This window comes from Tachypleus tridentatus, chromosome 4 (genome assembly GCF_004210375.1).
Source record: "Tachypleus tridentatus isolate NWPU-2018 chromosome 4, ASM421037v1, whole genome shotgun sequence".
Lineage (NCBI taxonomy): Eukaryota > Metazoa > Arthropoda > Merostomata > Xiphosura > Limulidae > Tachypleus > Tachypleus tridentatus.
In genome coordinates this window covers 24113037-24134063 of record NC_134828.1, presented here as the reverse complement: position 1 = coordinate 24134063, position 21027 = coordinate 24113037, and the positions used below count along the sequence as shown (strand labels likewise).

At 35.7% G+C, this 21027-nt stretch overlaps 1 protein-coding gene across 2 annotated transcripts in view; it reads right to left on the bottom strand.

Annotated features, from left to right (window-relative positions):
- The window catches only part of LOC143248688 (gamma-aminobutyric acid type B receptor subunit 2-like), a 144161-nt gene extending 131686 nt beyond the window's left edge, over positions 1–12475 (bottom strand). For both annotated transcript variants that reach the window (XM_076497298.1, XM_076497299.1), the window contains exon 1: positions 11917–12475. In XM_076497298.1, coding sequence (XP_076353413.1) covers positions 11917–12174 — 258 coding nt within the window. In that variant the 5' untranslated portion in view covers positions 12175–12475. The remainder of the gene's footprint in view (positions 1–11916) is intronic.
- Positions 12476–21027: the final 8552 nt, after the last annotated feature.

Below are 21027 nucleotides of genomic sequence, written 5' to 3'. Positions count from 1 at the left end.
AGATTACGAGTTAAGCGCCTTAACCACCTGGCCATGCCGGACCCTTAAACGCTCGGCAATACTATTAAATATTTCGTCTCTCAGAACGCCAGAAACCTCCATGTACTACTACTTAATATTTTGGTTTAAAATATTCTAAAGTGCTGTTATATTAGTGTAGCACTGCCAACATTCTTGTTTGAAATAAAGGTTCATTCTGCACAGTAACGCTATCACTGTTTTTGTCTTTCTACTTTTATTTTTAACGGATATTACTTATGAATAATACTGCCACTTGCATTGTTTAGAATAACTTTTGTTTGTTTGTATGAACGTTTGTCCTTGTTTGTCTGGAATATAATCAGTGTTCCCTCTAAACTGCGCACTTCATTATTCCAGTGGCGCATTTGTTGAAGACCTTAATGACCCTGACAGCCGTTAGGCCTAAGACCTAAATAACCAACTGTTAGCATTACAAAGTGGCCTAATGATCTAATATGCTCGATGGTCTAAAAAAAAAAAAAAAAAAAAAAAACTCGTTGCGCACATTTGTACATTGCCTCTCTATTAGTGCACGTAACAAAAAATTATTTCGCACGTGGACTGAAAAACAGAGGGCGCTTTGAATGTAACTGTATTTTACAGCGGTATTATTCTTTGAAATCTTTACCTAATTTAATTCACTAAATATTTGAGAATAGTTATATATATTTTTATCGTACTGTTTTAAAAAGTGAAGCATCTTTCTTAGTGCATTTTACGAAGTTAATGCCCTGACTAAACGAACACTCAGCTTTAAAGTCTAATTTAGTAGTAAGATATTTGTTTTATAAACTTATAAACTTTTTTTTAAATAGTTCTGTAAAATGTCAGTAAAAGCTGCGAGTTTAAGGTTGATGGCACCTGTTTCTAAGTGGTATTTCCTATTCGAATCCTAAATAAAGATGTAAAACGCAAGTTAGCACGTTGTAGATGGATTTGTGTTGCCCTGTGGACAAGACTTAAGAAAACCTAGTAAGCTGGAGATAACATCAAGTGGTTCGTCAGCCACTGAGTGAATAAATAAATCATATCCGCGAAAGTATCTCGACCACATACGCATGCGTGAGTTTCATCTTCACTAGTGTAGTGATAAGCTGGATGACTACAGGCCTGAAGAATGTTATAAGAACAGATGGATTCTTACTATACGCAATTACAATGTAGCGTTTCCACCTCTTCGCATATTGATAATTTAACACAAAGTTACGCAATGGGATACATGTTTTGTATCTTCCACATGTATGTAGAAATCCGGTTTATAATGTTATGAGCACAGAGACTTATCTTTGGGTCACTGGAGTAAAGGGTTTGGGTGATTCTTTTCAACTTTATTACAAGATAAATTCGAGAAAAACGTGTTATTTGTAATTGTAACAGTATCAGAGGCTTACTTTTACTTTGAATTCAACAGTATAAACGACATTCAATGTAATATATGATTTTACAATTCACAAGGCTCTATTGATAATATGCTTATTAGAGAAATTGTTCAAAGACAATACAGTAACTCGAGAATTGCAAACGGTTTACTTCTCAGTAAGTGACCTCTGAAAAATTTATTCTGCTTGACGTTCCTGACAAAAGGAACATTAATATTAAATTTAAGTAATGTTTTGAGAAATTGGCCAATGAATGAACGGTGTGATGAACATATAGATATGATTCGATTTTGATTAAGATTTCTTTATGTAAGTGTTTAATTAACGTTTCTCGTGTTGTTGTTTTCCGTGGCAGTTTTCTTGGCAAGTGAAAGGAAACATCTGATACAATCGATCTTTGTTTGTTTGTTTTTTGAATTTCGCGCAAAGCTACTCGAGGGCTATCTGCGCTAGCCGTCCCTAATTTAGCAGTTTAATACTAGACAGGGAAGGCAGCTAGTCATCACCACCCACCGTCAACTCTTGAGCTACTCTTTTACCAACAAATAGTGGGATTAACCGTCACATTATAACGCCCCCACGGCTGAAAGGGCGGGCGGGCATGTTTGGTGCGACCGGGCTTCGAACCCGCGACCCTCGGATTACGAGTCGAACGCCTTAACACGCTTGGCCATGCCGGAGCAAATGAAAGGAAAAATCTAATACAATAGATCTCAGAATGATGATTCTAACGTTACAAAAAAGGGTCGCTATCCAATTTTTGCTTGTGAGATTCTGCGCAAAAAGCAAAATTTAAACTTCTACAAAATGATAAAAGAATGCAGTTACCATCAGGTCCTCCAGTTTTTTATCATTCACATTTATATTGCGTGTTTACCAGTTTTACAGAAGTATTGGCTTTCTATTGTAATGTTCGAAACTAATAAAAATTTCTACACTTTTTTTGTTCTGTGTCGGTTTCCTTTGAAATACCAATGCTCAGCTTTTAAATTGGAAACCTACATTTTTATGAGATAATTTAATAATAGTTATGAAAGCATGACGCCTCACGAGACATTATTTTTTTTTCACAAGGCAATGCCCCTCTCACTCACGAAGCAATGGGTCTTTGCATCTTAAGATAATGCCCCTATGGGTCAGAGAGCAATGTATCATTGCCTTTCAAGGCAATATTTCTTTGTCTCGTGAGGTAATGTGTCTTTGATACGCGTATTAAAAATTGTGAAAGTCCTAATACCGGAAGAAGTTTATAAAGATTAGAAAGTCTGATCAAAAGAAACTCTCCATCAGAGTTAAAAGAATTCAGCAGAATATTAATGGCATTCTCAGTTTTATTCTAAATACTGGCTAGTTTGCACGGCAAAACAGTTTGAATGTTTTGGAAAAAAACAATATCCCTACGCTATCATTACCTGACTAAGCATATGACCTGCGTCTTTTTTAATACAAATATGCCTTTCTAAATATGTAAATATAAACAAGTTATGTAGTAGCGTTAACCCTAAAATGTGTCTTTAATGTCTTAATGAAAACAACAGCAATAAACTATTTTTTATACTAAAAGTAAGTAATTAAGCATTCAGAGAAATAATTATGAAGTTTGTTAGAGGATGGTTTTACCTAATTTGGTAATGTTAAGCGTTAGAGTCCTCACATAAGCCCAATCTTTATATTTTGTGGTGTAGAAGTATTATTTACATTATTTTTAAATATGTTTGAAATATGGTTTAAAACTTTCCAGAATGTTCCATTATTACACTAGGTTTTGTGAATGGTAACTACTTTCTTGTCCATGATTTCTTTACATAAATCATGTTCGACAGTGAACAATATTATATGATACTGAAACCGAAACTCAGAGTAAAATTGTATTTGATATACAACTTAAATGGTCCTGTTATTGTCCTCTAGAAATAGGCTTAGCTAACACCAATATTGACTTATTCCAATGTATGTGTGTATATGCACATATGTGTGCGTGTGCATGTCTTTATTCCTATGGAGAAGTGTGTAAAAAGAACTTTGTGCTTTGAATTCAATGTTCCAGGCCTTTAGCTGCACTCTAGTATTCTTACACCTTAGGTGTTTTTTTAGATTTTCTGTTTAACAGACATATATGCATTGTGGCCAAATCAAAGCATAGGAGTAGACCAGAATACAAGTTTTGAACATTGTCTAATTTGTTTTGAAAAATACTGGATATGTCTCTTTTGGCTTTCCACTAACCGGAAGTATCCAATTTCCCCTATTCAACGTGCCTCTTTTGGCTTTCAGCTAACCGGAAGTATTCAGTTTCCCCTACTCAACGTGCCTCTTTTGGCTTTCAGCTAACCGGAAATATTCAGTTTCCCCTATTCAACGTGCCTCTTTTGGCTTTCCGCTAATCGGAAGTATCCAGTTTCTCCTATTCGACGTGCCTCTTTTGGCTTTCCGCTAATCGGAAGTATCCAGTTTCCCCTATTTAACGTGCCTCTTTTGGCTTTCCGCTAATCGGAAGTATCCAGTTTCCCTATTTAACGTGTTTCTTTTGGTTTTCATTAGTAAATAACGTTATCTTTCAACAAAGGAAGACGGACTTTACAGACTATTTAATATCATGGAGGTGATTCATATTACCAAGATAAAAATAAGAAATCATGAAACAGAAAGTTTCTGGCATTTGTAAATAGATAAATAATGAAAACTAAATAAAACCTATCGTTCGTTAACTTATCTGCTAACACGTGAAAATAATGCTAAGAAGCTGAAACCTATTTTGAGGTACTTATCTACTAATATTTGATAATAATGCCAATAACATAAAACCTATTGTTTAGTGACTTGACTTCTAGTATTGTGACACTAGTGTCAAAGAACAACAACAAAAACCACACAAAAACACCTATCTTGAAAGAAAAATTTTAAAAAGGTCTCAAGTTTAAGTTTCTGATACAATCTCAACACTACTTTCTTGAATAGTATCAGAATTTTTAAAGCGATCTGATTGGATGTCAATGTTTAGTATAGTCAGCTCGCGCTTGTCACGGTGCTGTCGCCTGGGCAACAAAAGGAGTTATTATTTTGGTTACTTACACATCATTGTAATTTACTTCGTAATATAAGTTATATTTATCAATCGTATGATAAGCAGTCGAGAACAAAACGTTAATTCTATGACGTTTGTGAACACTTCCACCAGGAAGCGCTGGAGCACATATCCAATCACGTGATACCTTAGAAATTATCGTGTGTGAATCCATGAATATTTCCATTGGTATTCGCGGTAATTTACATTTAGTCATATGACTTCTAATTAATTGCATTTCAAATTTTAAAATTGCTTCCACCAGGGACTCTGTATTTTCTTAGCAGTCACGCGATATATATACATATCTATCCTGATTGTACTATAGAAAGTTAACCCTGCTGGCAGTTGCTTAACGCAACAGCAAGTCTGCAGGTTTACGATGCTACAAATCGAGTTTCGATACCCACAGTAGGGAAAGCACAGATAGCCTATTGTTTAGTTTTGTTTAACAACAACCAAACAAAACTTATATGAGCTTTTAGGTATTTCCACTAAGAAATGTTACAAAGAAATATTTTAATTTCATTTTCTCATATAAATGGATTCAATGCTAAAATCCATAGTTCGAGTCCCGGTTGTGGACAATTTGCTGAAAGCCTAATACGTAGTTTGTGCTAGAACTGTAAAATAAACGTATAAATGTATAAACGTAATATAAATGGCGTCGCATTTATTTGGGGTTTAAGTAACTTTTCGTCTATAAATGATGTTACGTTGATGTCAGGTATTATGAATTGTTTGTGCTTGCGGGTTTCGTTACACTTACATATTAATAACTACCGTATATTAAACCTTCACTGCTGTTCTACATATGAATACCTGAAAAGTGGATTTGCCAAAAACTACTGTACTTATAAAACAGTAACCAGAGAAGGTTTGTCTGAAATTATTATAATAACAGCTTGAGAAGTTATACAAGGAATTTATGTAGTAACAAAATCGTAACCTAATACGTTTTGCCAGAAACTGGTGTAGTAACAAAAAAGTTGCAAGAGAATATATGCAAGAAAACTCTAAAAAACAACAAAAGAATAAACACTATAGAAAAAAAAACATTTATTTAAATCAGTTTAATAAAGAAAAAGTAAGAAAGATAAAATACTGAGGTTCACAGTTACTGAGGTTAATAAATCTCTGCTACTGAGATTAACAGTTACAAGTCTGAGCTAGAACTTGTCAAGGTTATTTAATATTAATCTCTGCTACTGAGATTAACAGTTACAAGTCTGAGTTAGAACTTGTCAAGGTTATTTAATATTAATCTCTGCTACTGAGATTAACAGTTACTAGTCTGAGCTAGAACTTGTCAAGGTTATTTAATATTAATCTCTGCTACTGAGATTAACAGTTACAAGTCTGAGCTAAAACTTGTCAAGGTTATTTAATATTAATCTCTGCTACTAAGATTAACAGTTACAAGTCTGAGCTAGAACTTGTCAAGGTTATTTAATATTAATCTCTGCTACTGAGATTAACAGTTACAAGTCTGAGCTAAAACTTGTCAAGGTTATTTAATATTAATCTCGGCTACTAGGATTAACGGTTACAAGTCTGAGCTAGAACTTGTCAAGGTTATTTACTATTAATCTCGGCTACTAGGATTAACGGTTACAAGTCTGAGCTAGAACTTGTCAAGGTTATTTAATATTAATCTCTGCTACTGAGATTAACAGTTACAAGTCTGAGCTAGAACTTGTCAAGGTTATTTAATATTACTCTCGGCTACTGAGATTAACAGTTACAAGTCTGAGCTAGAATTTGTCAGGGTTATTTAATATTGATCTCGGCTACTAGGATTAACGGTTACAAGTTTAAGTAGAACTTGTCAAGGTTATTTAATATTACTCTCGGCTACTAGGATTAACGGTTACAAGTTTAAGCTAGAATTTGTCAGGGTTATTTAATATTAATCTCGGCTACTGAGATTAACGGTTACAAGTTTAAGCTAGAACTTGTCAAGGTTATTTAATATTAATCTCGGCTACTAGGATTAACGGTTACAAGTTTAAGCTAGAACTTATCAAGGTTATTTAATATTGATCTCGGCTACTTAGATTAACAGTTACAAGTTTAAGTTGGAACTTGTCAAGGTTATTTAATATTAATCTCGGCTACTGAGATTAACTGTTAAAGTTTAAGCTAGAATTTGTCAGGGTTATTTAATATTAATCTCGGCTACTGAGATTAACGGTTACAAGTTTAAGCTAAAACTTGTCAAGGTTATTTAATATTAATCTCGGCTACTAGGATTAACGGTTACAAGTTTAAGCTAGAACTTATCAAGGTTATTTAATATTGATCTCGGCTACTTAGATTAACAGTTACAAGTTTAAGTTGGAACTTATCAAGGTTATTTAATATTAATCTTGGCTACTGAGATTAACGGTTACAAGTTTAAGCTAGAACTTGTCAAGTTTATTTAATATTAATCTCGGCTACTGAGATTAACGGTTACAAATTTAATGTCTTATTGATTTGTTATGTTGATTGAGACACTGTTAGATCAAAGAACTTTAAAAGACGATACACGACAAAAAAAAAATACATTTATCGAACTCGAGACATTGGCTCTCTCTGAAAATTTACAGCATGCAGACTTACCATAACTATTCCTCTCTAGCTAATGTCATGATTCTTCCTATACTCACTAGTTGCGAGACTGAGAAAAATTTTTTATGCGTATTTATTTATTTATCAAGCGAAAAGATAGATTGTCTTCATGAAATAAAGATGAAAGTCTCATGGGCACTGCACCAAAAGGCAGAATCTATGCTTGATGTTTTACAAAAATCAATACATGAAATACTCGCACACATCAACAAGTATTTTGAATAATGGAACAAAATGTAGCTTTATAATTTTAGAGAATTAATATCTTTGTACAACAGCAAATATTGTAAAGGACATTCTAATTTGAAACAAACAAAACAAACACGAATGATTTTTTTGTTCTAAATAAAATTAGCTAAGTAGAACAAAACATATGGTTCCGTAAACACGTTGTATCTTAAGAAATATGGATTCGGAAATGTGTTGCATATCGAAAGGCATGGATCCAAAATCGCTTTTCATGTCAAGTTTATGCTTTGTTTTAATTTGGATCTTTGGGAAAAATACACAAGAGGTCTCTTCGATAACTGATCCGAAGTCTGATCTGATAATGTAGAGGGAAGGTAGCTAGTCAACAAAACCTACCTCAAGTAGTGGATTTGACAGTCGTTCTTATAACGCATCTACGGTCTCAAAGAACAGGGTGTAACTTTTGCTGCAACGGTCCAGAACGCTGAGTTGCCCTTGACAAAAGCTCACGGCTGTCTCTCTCAGTATGACTTTGTTTTAAAGTAAGGAACAACGTTTGCTTGAAAATGAGTGTATTTTTAAGAAGACGCATTATTAATCTAATCTAATTTCGTACTATTGACCAGAAAGACACGTGTTCCATGATATATTGAAGGTAGCAAAGTCATCTGAAAAGTCCCTAAATATATATAGCGTGGTTCGCCCAGCATTTCGTACATAGGTATTAAGCCAATATAAATATAGAGACGCACATCAGAAATGTGTGGAAGTGTCACGAATCCCTTGAATTCAAGTGAAGAGTGTATAATACTCTACTGGAGAGAGAATGGAAATCAATACACAAAACAGTTGCAGCTTTTATGTGTATAAGTACATTCAACGGGAGCAGTTTGACAGCACAACATAAACAAATTCAATTACTACTATATTTATTAGTACCACAACGAAAAATATGTAGTTACTACCACACTTAAAAATGATCGAGTAGTACCACATTTAAAAACGTGCAGTTAGTACCACATACAAAAAAATGTCCAAGAATAATCAGAGAGAATGACGTTCAAATAACATTACACTGAGGAATGTTAAATTAGTATCATATATAAAAATGAAGAAGTACCACACTAAAAATGATCAGGCAGTACCTCATTGAAAATCTATCAGACTGTACTACACTGAGAAATATACAAGTAGTACCACATTTAAACACGTATAATTAGTATAAGAGAGAAAGACGTTCAAACAGTAGCACACTGAGGAACATTCAATAAGTACCACGTTTATAAATGATCAAACTGTACTTACTACACTGAGAAACGACCAGACAGTGCTACACTAAAAACGTACAAGTAGTAACACATTTAAAAACGTTCAAGTGGTATCAGAGAGGAAAACATTCAATTAATACTATGCTGAAGAATCTTCAGTTAGTACCACGGTTAAAAACGTTCAGTTAATACCACATACAAAACGTTCAAGTAGAATCATACACGTTCAAATAGTACCACACTGTAAAACATACAAGTCATACCACATTTGAAAAACGAGACTGTAATATGACATTTAAAAACGAGTAAGTAGTACCACACTAAAAAAAAAACATTCATGTTGTGACTGATAAACGTTCGAATGGATCCAGACTGAAAAACGATTAGTTAATACCACGGTAGAGAACCATCAGACAGTACCACATTTAAAGATGAAAAAACAATCATATGGCACTGCATGCACTTTGAAAAATGTTCTCTTATTACTACATTGTAAAAAAAAAAGAAATAAATAGTAACACGTTTCAAAAATACACAAGTAAAAGCACATTCGAAGTATTTTCAAGGTATTGAAATTCGAAAATTCTATTTAAGAAATCCCGAGATGGTGCCACATGTGAAGAGCATTCGTATTGACTATTACTTCATTGCATCAGTCCTGAACAAACATGAAGTGGTTCAGATAAAAGTCCGTAAAGAGTGTTCTTCATGTAAATTTGTACTTTAAAAAGCTTGGAATATGCCATAAGAATCATGAACAATGCTTTGTTTAGTGTACAACCCGAATGTTGGGCCTTTATTTTACGAAATGATGAGTGATTTTCGCTTTTCTTCCTTTTTCTAAATGAAGATTTGGTTAACTGTTTGGAATTGGTAACTTAAATAATCTAGCTGTGATTAAGCTGTGGTGTTGGTGTTATGGTACCAACCACCTTCTGTGCGATCAGGTGTGAAACGCTTCTGTTTTCGCATCTAAATACTTGGTAGATTTAATGGCAAGCAATCGAGTTTGTTTTTTTTCAACAGGATAAAACTATTAAAGCAAATTACCAGTAAAAACATAAACAGAACTATGTTTTAAAAAATCACGAAACGTAGAAAATAAGCAGAAAGCAAATTCTGATAAGATCCGATTTAAGCAGAAACAAACAGAATAAAACGATAAAGAGAAACTAAGTTTTGCTAGAAAAAAATCAAATTATGTTGCGGGAAAATAAGAAACAGTACTTAAACCTTGTAACAGAAAATCACAGCAAACAGAAACTAAACACTGATATGAAATACCAACATGTATATAAATAAACAGAAACTAAGTTTTATTAGAGACGATAACAATAAGTAGAAACTACCCTTTGTTTGTTTATTTGTTTTGAATTTCGCGCAAAGCTACTCGAGGGCTATCTGCGCCTAGCCGTCCCTAGTTTAGCAGTGTAAGACTAGAGGGAAGACAGCTAGTCATCACCACCCACCGCCAACTCCTGGGCTACTCTTTTACCAACGAATAGTGGGATTGACCGTCACATTATAACGTCCCCACGGCTGAAAGGGCGAGCATGTTTGGTGCGACCGGGATGCGAACCCGCGACCCTCAGATTACGAGTCGAACGCCTTAACCCACCTGGCCATGCCGGGCCACTACGCTTTGTTAAATGCATTCACAATAAGCGTAAAATAAATTTAGTTATAGGAGATAAGAACAAACTATTACTTTATTACGTATATAAGCAGTAACGAAAAATATCTGTATGGAAAAAGAATTATTATAAACAGTAATTAAAAAGTATTTATTAAAATCAATATAAGCAGCAACCTAACAATTGTGTTACAAAGAGAAATCAAATTTTTACAGAGATTACATAAGGAGAAACCGAATGTTTTTTACAGAGATCACATAAGCAGAAATCAAACGTTTCACAGAAATCACACAGGCAGAAATCAAACATTTTTACAGAGATCACATAAGCAGAAATCAAACATTTTTACAGAGATTACATAAGGAGAAACCGAATGTTTTTTACAGAGGTCACATAAGGAGAAACCAAACGTTTTCACAGAAATCACTTGAGCAGAAACCAAACGTTTTTACAGAGATCACATAAGCAGAAATCAAACATTTTTACAGAGATCACATAAGCAGAAATCAAACGTGTTTTACAAAGATCACACAAACACAAACCATACCCCTATAGAACAACCTACAAGCGCATAATAGCTATAGAACAAATCGTAGTTCATTAAAAATCTTTACATGCTAAGTTATGCACTGCTTTATAGAAGCAAGCCATTGCAACAAATAACTACAGTTTAAAACTTGTTGTATATTTTTAACATTAAGCAAAGTATCGTAATATTAATGTGCTGTACAGATATATAATGTAATACATGCGACTTGTACGATCGAGTTGTGGGATCGCAACCCGTCGCCAAACATGTTCATACTTTCAGTCGAGGTTGAGGTATGTTATAACATTAAGATCAATTCCACTATTCGTTTATAAATAGTTGACGGTAGGTGATGTTGACTAGGTGCCTTCTCTCTTGTATCTTACTTCAATATTAGGAATAATTAGCGTAGATTAATCTCAACTAACCTAGTTCGAAGGTTCAACGAGGAAATGCAATAATCGTTACTACATTACATAATACAACGAATTGAAACTATATCACAGTGTCGGGTGTGTGGTAGTAACTAAAATACAAAAATCGTTACATCACATACCGCAGTAGGTGAAAACTATATCATAGTGTCGCTGTGTCGTATTAACTTTAACAGAATACCTTTCACTGTTTTTATGTTTGGATGCCACCTGTTGTGACACATTAGTAAACATATGTTTCGCGCTCTCAAGGAAACAAGATTAGCTGTGTTATAAACTGGTACGTGCTTACATAAGATTCATTGCACTATATTAATTTCTTTAGCATTGGTAAAAGAGTAGCCCAACAGTTGGCGGTGGGCGGTGATGACTAGTCTTACATTGCTTTCGTGTAGCTGTGCGCGAAATTCAAAACAAACCAAACAAATCTTTAGCAGGATAAAAGCCTGTGTATTCTACGTGATTATATCGACACAACCAGTTTTAACATCTGTTGAAGAGAGAATTATGGCTACCTTTGATGAGCCACAGTTCATAGTTTAACTCTTTGTTAAGATATTAGAAAGTATAGCTTTATAATAAATTTAAAAAAAAATCTTAGTATGTACAGCAAAGCAAACATTCTGGGGTCAAGTCAAAACTGTTGAACAGTACATTACACTTCTGGTGTCAGCAAAGGTCATACCATAGGACACATAGCAAATAGCGATCACAAAGGATAGATTGTAGAAAACTCATGCAAATAATCGTAAATTTATTTTTCGTCTAAAACAGTATATTCCTACCTTGGTGTCATTCCACTGAATGGTCAGTTGGTAGCCTGGGAGAATGTGTGGTGAGCTATTGATGTGTTCTAAAGCCAACGTCACTGCTGGGATAACCCCTTGCCCAATTTTTCCTTCTGGAACATCTTGGCTTACTGGAAAGAACCCACCGATTTGCAGCTGAGAAGGCTGAGCAAAGACTACTTGTAACATGGACCAGAATCCAAGACGTAGAAACCAGTGGGCTCGGGTAGAAGTCAATGAGAACCTCCAGGTCATTCTGAGGTCGGCCTGGGCTTACCTTTATGTCGAAGTCGCAGAAACGACAGTTGCCTTGTTTTAGACTAATACGCCAGCTGAAGACACAAAATCTGTAGAAATGTGTAACGTTGATATTGTGATCTCTAACTTATCGTACAGGTAGCGTGCAGTGATGTTCCACCTCACCGAGAACAACAAGGTTCCAGACCTCGGCCAACCGCATCCTCGCTAGCTATGCTGAGCCGCAAGACTTTGGTTCCACCACCACCAGCCAGTATTCTATGTACTTACCGTACGTATCCCTGGCTCGTCAAGACGGAGTTCGGTCTGCTGTGCGCTCTAACATTTACCGCACAACAGTCCTGACTCGGACTGAGCTCGCTAGATGGCGCTCGTCCGGGAGCTCGTTTCTAACTGCAAAAAATTGAATTTGAACTAGCAACGTTCGACCAAATACGTCACCATACGGATAATACGATATCAAACTGTACTAAATTAACAGTACGAATATACAGAAATAAGAGTTAAGTACTTAAATATCCCTAATTGGTTAGTTTTAATTTTCAGTTTGTGATTTTTTAACGAACTCTAACGATCAAACTTAACACCGTTGTGTGTGAAGGATATTGAATCTCAGCAAAACCTGCAAAAAAGATTTATATACATTAAAACTTCTTGATTGCATAAACTTGCAGCCTTCTAAGTCAGTAGATGTAATTAATCTAAAGTCAAGTTAATCTTTCGTAACAACACACAAGGCCGGACATGGCCAATCTAAAGGTCGCGGGTTCGCATCCCTGTCGCGCCAAACATGCTCGCCCTTTCAACCCTGAGGGCGTTATAATGGGATGGTCAATCCAACTTGTCGTTGGTAAAAGAGTAGTCCAAGAGTTGGCGGTGGGGGTGGCGATGACTAACTGCCTTCCCTCCAGTCTTACACAACTAAATTAGGGACGGCTAGCACACATAGCCCTCAAGTAGCTTTGTACGAAATTCAAAAATAAAAAAACAAACAACACACAGCTACTACTACACTACTTGACCTTTCAAACTAACACTTTGCGCCTGAATTCGTTTAGGGTTGCTGTTGCAAAGGGGTTGAATACTCACGAAATTAAGAATATTCTAATTTTCTTTCAAAATATAATTTACGCACATAATGTCAGCGTCTTTTTTTTTATTTTCTTAGTTTGTAGTAGATTATGTGGATTTTAAATGTAAAGTCTCATTATAAAGATTCATGATTGGAAACTCAAACGGTAACAAAATGTGAAACTTTGCAGGGATGAGAATACAAATGGTGGTTCAGTATACTTTAATGAACTTTGGATGAGAATACAAATGGTGGCACAGTATACTTTAATGAACTTCGGATGAGAATACAAATGGTGGCACAGTATACTTTAATGAACTTTGGATGAGAATACAAATGGTGGCACAGTATACTTTAATGAACTGTGGATGAGAATACAAATGGTGGCACAGTATACTTTAATGAACTTTGGATGAGAATACAAATGGTGGCACAGTATACTTTAATGAACTTCGGATGAGAATACAAATTGTGACACAGTATACTTTAATGAACTTTGGATGAGAATACAAATGGTGGCACAGTATACTTTAATGAACTTTGGATGAGAATACAAATGGTGGCACAGTATACTTTAATGAACTTTGGATGAGAATACAAATAGTGACACAGTATACTTTAATGAACTTTGGATGAGAATACAAATGGTGGCACAGTATAGTTTAATGAACTTTGGATGAGAATACAAATGGTGGCACAGTATAGTTTAATGAACTTTGGATGAGAATACAAATGGTGGCACAGTATACTTTAATGAACTTCGGATGAGAATACAAATAGTGACACAGTATACTTTAATGAACTTCGGATGAGAATACAAATAGTGACACAGTATACTTTAATGAACTTCGGATGAGAATACAAATAGTGACACAGTATACTTTAATGAACTTCGGATGAGAATACAAATAGTGACACAGTATACTTTAATGAACTTCGGATGAGAATACAAATAGTTACACAGTATACTTTAATGAACTTTGGATGAGAATACAAATGGTGGCACGGTATACTTTAATGAACTTCACATAAGTTTCGTTTTATTATTTACGTTTAGAAAATATTTAACTTTGAGAATTTTGAAAGTAACTTGTCTGTTGAGAATTATTTTTGGAGGCTTAATGCTGCTAAGCATTTCTTTTTTGGGGGGGCATCTCTTATAATCAGAGCCTCTGAGTTTTTAGTGTTAACTTTATAGGCTTCTAACTCTAAAAATATGGTTTAGAATATTCGTGGTAGGCCTAGCACGATACCAAATAACGGTATAGTTCGATGGCTTATCACACTAAAGGTAGAGGTTCGATTCTTACGGTGACGCAGCACATTTAGCCCATCGTACAGCTTTGCAATTAACATATACAATATTATTTTTTCTCTCTTAAAATAACGTAATACTTTGGTCTCGTTTGTATGTATTTCGTGTTGGCTTTACGGATGCCTTCTAACATAAAAGTACGTATTTGTAGGTACAACCGATCAATATTAGGGTTAGCATTAGAAAGTTATTCTGTCGACCAATGGCACTATTTTTGAAACGAGTAAAGATAATTCTCTTTATTCTCATGGAAACCTAAACCTTGTTTGTCATGGATCGAAGCAACATTGGGTTTTCAAATAACCTGCCGTGTTTTAAACAACAAAATTCGTAGTAACTCTCTCCTTCCACGAGCGTTAGTAGCTACGTGTCTTATTATCGAAATGTTTATAAGCCGCGTCTTGTAGTTGGTATTGTACGATTACGCCTACTTTAGAGTCCATCAGAGTGGCACGTGTGTCTCGTGCTTGAATCTAGGTTAATATTCTAGATGGTTTCGCTTGTTTCCAGTTTTCTTAGCCCAGTGATTTTTTATGGTTGAAACACAAATCGTAAACTTTACTAACAAGATGATAAACCCATTATGTAGCCAGATACACGAAGCCAGCATCTAGTTAAATGTTACAACGAATGACACCCAGATTAACAGCAACCGGAAATTTTTTAACTAACTTACCTTTCCCAAAAAGCTACTGATGAGGATCTATATTTGTCTTCTTAAAACGTTTTATCGAATCTGTTTAAAAACAGAACTGTATATAACTATTTATTGCAATATTACAAATGTAAACGTAAGTATCCGCCAACAATGTAATTTATTCCACTCAGTGTTGTATAAGTTCGCTCTGTATCTTACACAGAAGATGAGTGGTTTGGTTGGTTTAAAACCCGCGACCCTCGGATTACGAGTCACACGCCTTACGCGCTAGGCCATGCCAGGCCCCAGAAGATGAGTGATTTCACATAAAGTTTGGTCAGTTCTTTATGTCGAATAATGTGAAGGGCAAAAATACAAAATTGGAATGGACTGTGTGTGTACCCCATTAGTGGTTAACAGTACATAATGAGATTATTCATTTGAGGTGGACCTGGCATGGCCGGGTGATTACCGAGCTCGACTCGTAATCTGAGGGTCGCGGGTTCCAACCCCCGTTGTACCAAACATGCTCGCCCTTTCAGCCGTGGGAGCGTTAGAAAGTTACGGTCAATCCCACTATTCGTTGATAAAAAAAAGTATCCCAAGAGTTGGCGGTGGGTGGTGATGACTAGATGCCTTCCCTCTCGTTTCACACTGCTAAATTAGAGACGGCTGGCGCAAATAAGCCTCGTGTAGCTTTGTGCGAAACTCAAAACAAACAAATAATTCGAGGCTTAAATTGGTTACACTCAAATAAGCGTTGAAAGATAATCTAAGCACTCACAACTTGGAGTTTTAAAATAACATTATAGCTAGCAGTTAGAAGAATTTAGGCCTATAGATACGATCTTACGGTACTAGAATTAAAGTTCGTCTAAATATATTTGAATTAAAGTGGAGACTTTGTCAATACATTTTCAAAGCGATTGAAGAAAATCGTAATAAAACCCTGATTCTTCGCTGAAAATCCTCTTTTGTTATTTTTTTCTCGTAAAGTTTATCGCTTTGAACTCACTGGAACCAGATGGCACGCCGCCTGAAGCATGACGCATTGCAGTAATGTTCAGGTAGAACCAACTTCAGTGCTGACCGTGAACGTTTCGGTAAACTGGAAAATTCATTCAAGGTAAAGAATTTTCATACCCGCAGGTGAAATTTGCGTCGCGAGGAAACGAACATTCCTTGTCTGTTACGAAAGCCGGAGGAACTTAATGCGCAATGTCTTGCATGTGTGTTATTAAAATAAACCACAAGGAGCAACAGAATGTCGACACACTCTCGCAGTGTTTTTGAGTTTTAATGTCATTCATTGATTGAAAATAATAATTGACTAGAACAGGGTTTTCTCCACCGATTAATGTTGGTAGTTGTTACTAATCAGCATTAACAGCTGTTACGACTACCTGAAATTTGTTTAGCCTTTGTCCTGGATATCTTAACCAATGTATGTGTCGGCTATAACCTTTGACGTAGTGCTGTATCCACAACTGTCACAAGGATATAGGAAGGTAGATTTATTATAGGTAGAACTCTCGAATACTGTTGGATGTGTTATAGATTTGTTCTGGTTATAGTCAAATGAGTTAAAATGGTTTCATAAAAATTCCTCAACCATTGATTGGTTGACTACAATATTTAAATTCCTACTCATAAACTGTATTTGTTCGTTTTTCCCTAAACCAGGTCAGCCCACCCTGGAAATTACTTATTTCTTTGTGGTTAAAAAGTAATGACCAACACTGACGAGTATACACTAGTCCACCTCTGTTGCTCAGAGGAAAGCTTGGAGATTTAAAACGCTAATTTTCGGGGTACTATCCCTGCAGTAAACATATCGCTGATAGCGCTTTGCGCTTACTGTACAAATAAACAAAGTACATTATTGGCAGTTGGCTAGTTTTCTAAGTTTAATTCAGTTGGATATTAACTGTCAGTAGTTCATAGTTTTACAAGTTTAATTCAGTAAGATATTAACTGTGATAGTTCATTAGTTTTCTAATTTTAATTCAGTAAGGTTCTAATATAAACATTAAAAATGACTCAATAATTGGTTTACCAAACACAAACATAATCACGATATATTCAATACAAATATGTCTACAGAAGCAATGAAGAAGTAATTTTCAAGATGTTGAAAGTTTATTATTTTAATTGTGCTGAATATACACCACTGTCACCTGGTGAGATCTCTTTTAAACTCTTTAAATATCTATTCACGTGCCTTACCTGGGGAACCATAAAATGTTAGCTCGGCATGGCCAGGTGGATAAGGCGTTCGACTCGTAATCTGAAGGTCGCGGGTTCGAATCCTCGTCGCACCAAACATGCTCGCCCTTTCAACCGTGAGTACGTTATAATGTTACGATCAATCCCACTATTCGCTGGTAATATAGTAGTCCAGGAGTTGGCTGTCGGTGGTGATGACTAGCTGCCTTCCCTCTAGTCTTACACTGCTAAATTAGGGACGGCTAGTGCATATAACCCTCATGTAGTTTTGCGCGAAATTCAAAAACAAACAGACTGTAAGAGTTCAGACTTATTTTATGTTCGGTAAGGCACAAAGCTATACAATGTGATTTGCACATCACGGGTATCAAAACTCGACTTTAAACAACGTTGTAGACTTGCCGCTCAAGCACTAGGGGGCAACTGGGGTTTAATCTCCTTAAAATATCTACAAGTGTTGTTTACATTTCAGTACCGGGGCCTTCAATATAGTGCATTACATTAATTTATTTTTTTTATATCTCTGCCTGTTAAAATACAATGGAATCCCTCTAAAGCAGCCACCTTCGGGACTGAGACAAACTGGCCTGATTAAAGGGGTTCCACTGTACATAATTAGGGATTATGTAAACAAAAAAAGGGACTGTGATTGAATGATCGCTTTCAAGGGGTGACCGAATATGAGGGGTGGCTGCTTGGAGGGGTTCTACTGTATTCATTATAAAGAAGTGACCAAAGAAATTTGATTAAATCAGTTATTTTTTGCCTGAGTTAAATAGTGTATCCTGAAAGCAGTTTGTGGGATTAACTGCATTATTTATGGCATTATAGTTTAAATATATCACGTGACTTGAATTTTATTAGAAACTCTGTAATCATGGTAGATAATTAGTTTGGTCCTCATCAGTGATTAGGCCGAGCATGGCCAGGTGGTCAGGGCGTTCAATTCTTAATCTGAGATTCGCGGGTTTCTGTCCCCGTCACATCAAAACATGCTCGCCCTTTCAGCTGTGGGGGCGTTATAAAGTACGATCAATCTCACTATTCGTTGATAGTGATGATGTTGATAGTGAAGAGTTAGTGGTGATGACTAGTTGCCTACGCTGTAGTCTTGCACTGCTAAATTAAGGGCGGCTAGCGCAGATAGCTCTCGTGTAGCTTTGCACGAGATTCAAAATCAAACAAACAAATCGTCAGTGATTTTACATGTACGAGAAAAAAGCGTTAAAAGACGCGAATTTCAAATTCAGTAGTTTATTTATTGTAAATCAACACAAAACGGGACAGAATACATTATTCTGTACCCTGTGACCTTTAAGAGATTAAAACAAATTTTGATGGTTTTACACCATTCACAATACTAATAGTTTTGTGGCTTTTATGTGTTTCTTATTTAGAGGTTTGTTGCCAGAAGAAGTTCTTGACGTCACGTGATAGGCGTGGCCTAGTGATTAAAGTTGTTTTAATAAATTAGAACACGATCTGAGCCATATAAAATTAATTAATACGTTAATTACTATACACCACTAATGTGTGCCACTGAAATGCGAGAGAACGGAGCTATGAGTTAAAAGTTTGTGCTTGAAAAAAACTCAGATCCGTTATCTCGCATCCCAGTGTCACAACGATATGCCTGTAGACTTAAAACACTAGAAATGTGGTATCGGTACCCGTGGTGGGCAAAGCACAGATAGCTAATTGTAAATCTTTTTGCTTACTCTCAAACAATCAAAATTCCTAATCTCTTGCCCCCCCCAGTGGTTCAGCGGAATGTCTGCGGACTTACAACGCTAAAATTCGGGTTTCAATATTCGTGGTGGGTAGAGCACAGATAGCCCATTGTGTGGCTTTGTGCTTAATTCAAACAAACAACAACAACATCGTAATCTCTTGACCGATCTGAGATCTAATTACAGTTTTAGATTTAGGAGATCAAACCTTTTCGATTGATGTATACGACCACGCCTAAGGTCTCATAGAATAATTTACTTAGGCCCGGCATGGCCAAGCGTGTTAAGGCGTGCGACTCGTAATCTGAGGGTCGCGGGTTCGCATCCCCGTCGCGCCAAACATGCTCGCCCTTTCAGCCGTGGGGGTGTTATAATGTGACGGTCAATCCCACTATTCGTTGGTAAAGAGTATCCCAAGAGTTGGCAGTGAATGGTGATGACTAGCTGCCTTCCCTCTACACTGCTATATTATGGACGGCTAGCGCAGATAGCCCTCGTGTAGCTTTGCGCGAAATTCAAAAACAAACACACAATGTAATTACTTCAATTCTGCCTAACATATTTCAGTTTGAAGGTAGGCTGGTAGAGATCCTGATGAGTGTTGTTAGCATTCAAAAATGGAGCTAATATAATGGGGGAAAGGTCTCATAGATTAATTTAATCTAATGCTGCTTAAATAGGGTTTCGATAACAGTGGTGTGCATAGCACAGACAGTCCATTGTGTAGCTTTGTGCTTAACTGCAAACAAGCAAATAAAATATTAAAGAATTTCAAATGCCATGGCTATTGAGGATTCCCTCTTGTTTAATCTAAAGGTTCATATTGTTTTTGGTCAAAAGAAGTTTTTCACGTTGCGTTATGTACGTGGCTTAACAACAACAATGTTTTTCATAATTTTGAAAACAACTTGAACCCTATAGAATATGCTTTACTCAGAAACTTTAGTCAATATATTATTGACTAAATCGTGAATTTTCCATATCGAACTGATTTTTATCATAAAGAGTTTGTTGGTCGGTTATCTTTTATTTAATTTTGTTAATATTAAGTTTTTCTTTCAATGACGTATTAAAAGTGGTTATAAAAAATTAGTAAATAAAGCCGTTGGATTAGCGTACACACTCATACCGTGATCTTAAGCCTATTAGCGCGCATTAGTTAAGCCACCTTTCAAAAGCTCTCCCAGGAGTTTTAAATTATTACAATATGAAATTCACATGCTGATTTTCTGAAGGTTGTATTCATAAGACGGCTGGTATGGGTTTTAAAGCTGTCTGATGAATACGTTTCCATTTCAAGTAGGCTTCTCGTCATCATGAATTTTCTGAAGGTTATTTTAATTCTGAAACTTGGACCGAAGTTCACTTCAGGTGTAAACAAAACCAGCGTTATAATTTATTTACCTCATACATTAACTAATACTCTGTGGGCAACTACTGCTGCCCAGACAAGCTAATTATTTAATAATCTAATTGAAAAAATATGTATATATTAAGTGACGGGCGTTGCGGTTCGATAGTTTTGTATTCTGAAAATACGATAATTGAACGCCACCTACAGATCTGCAGTGGATAAAATCTACAACTAAAGTACGTTGTTATATGTATTGGTTATGTCTACAACTAAAGAATGTTCTTATAATATGTTGGTTAAATCTACGTTTAAAGTATGTTGTTATAATATGTTAATGAAATTTACAACTAAAGAATGAACAGTTACAGGATTTTAAAATGCGAATATTGTTTTCGTAAATCCCAAAGTGACAAGATGTTCAATACGTTAACTACATGTCTAACTGTAACACAACACGACATGCCTATAACTTAAAATGGCAACACGAATACATCACCTAAATCATGAATTGTTAAG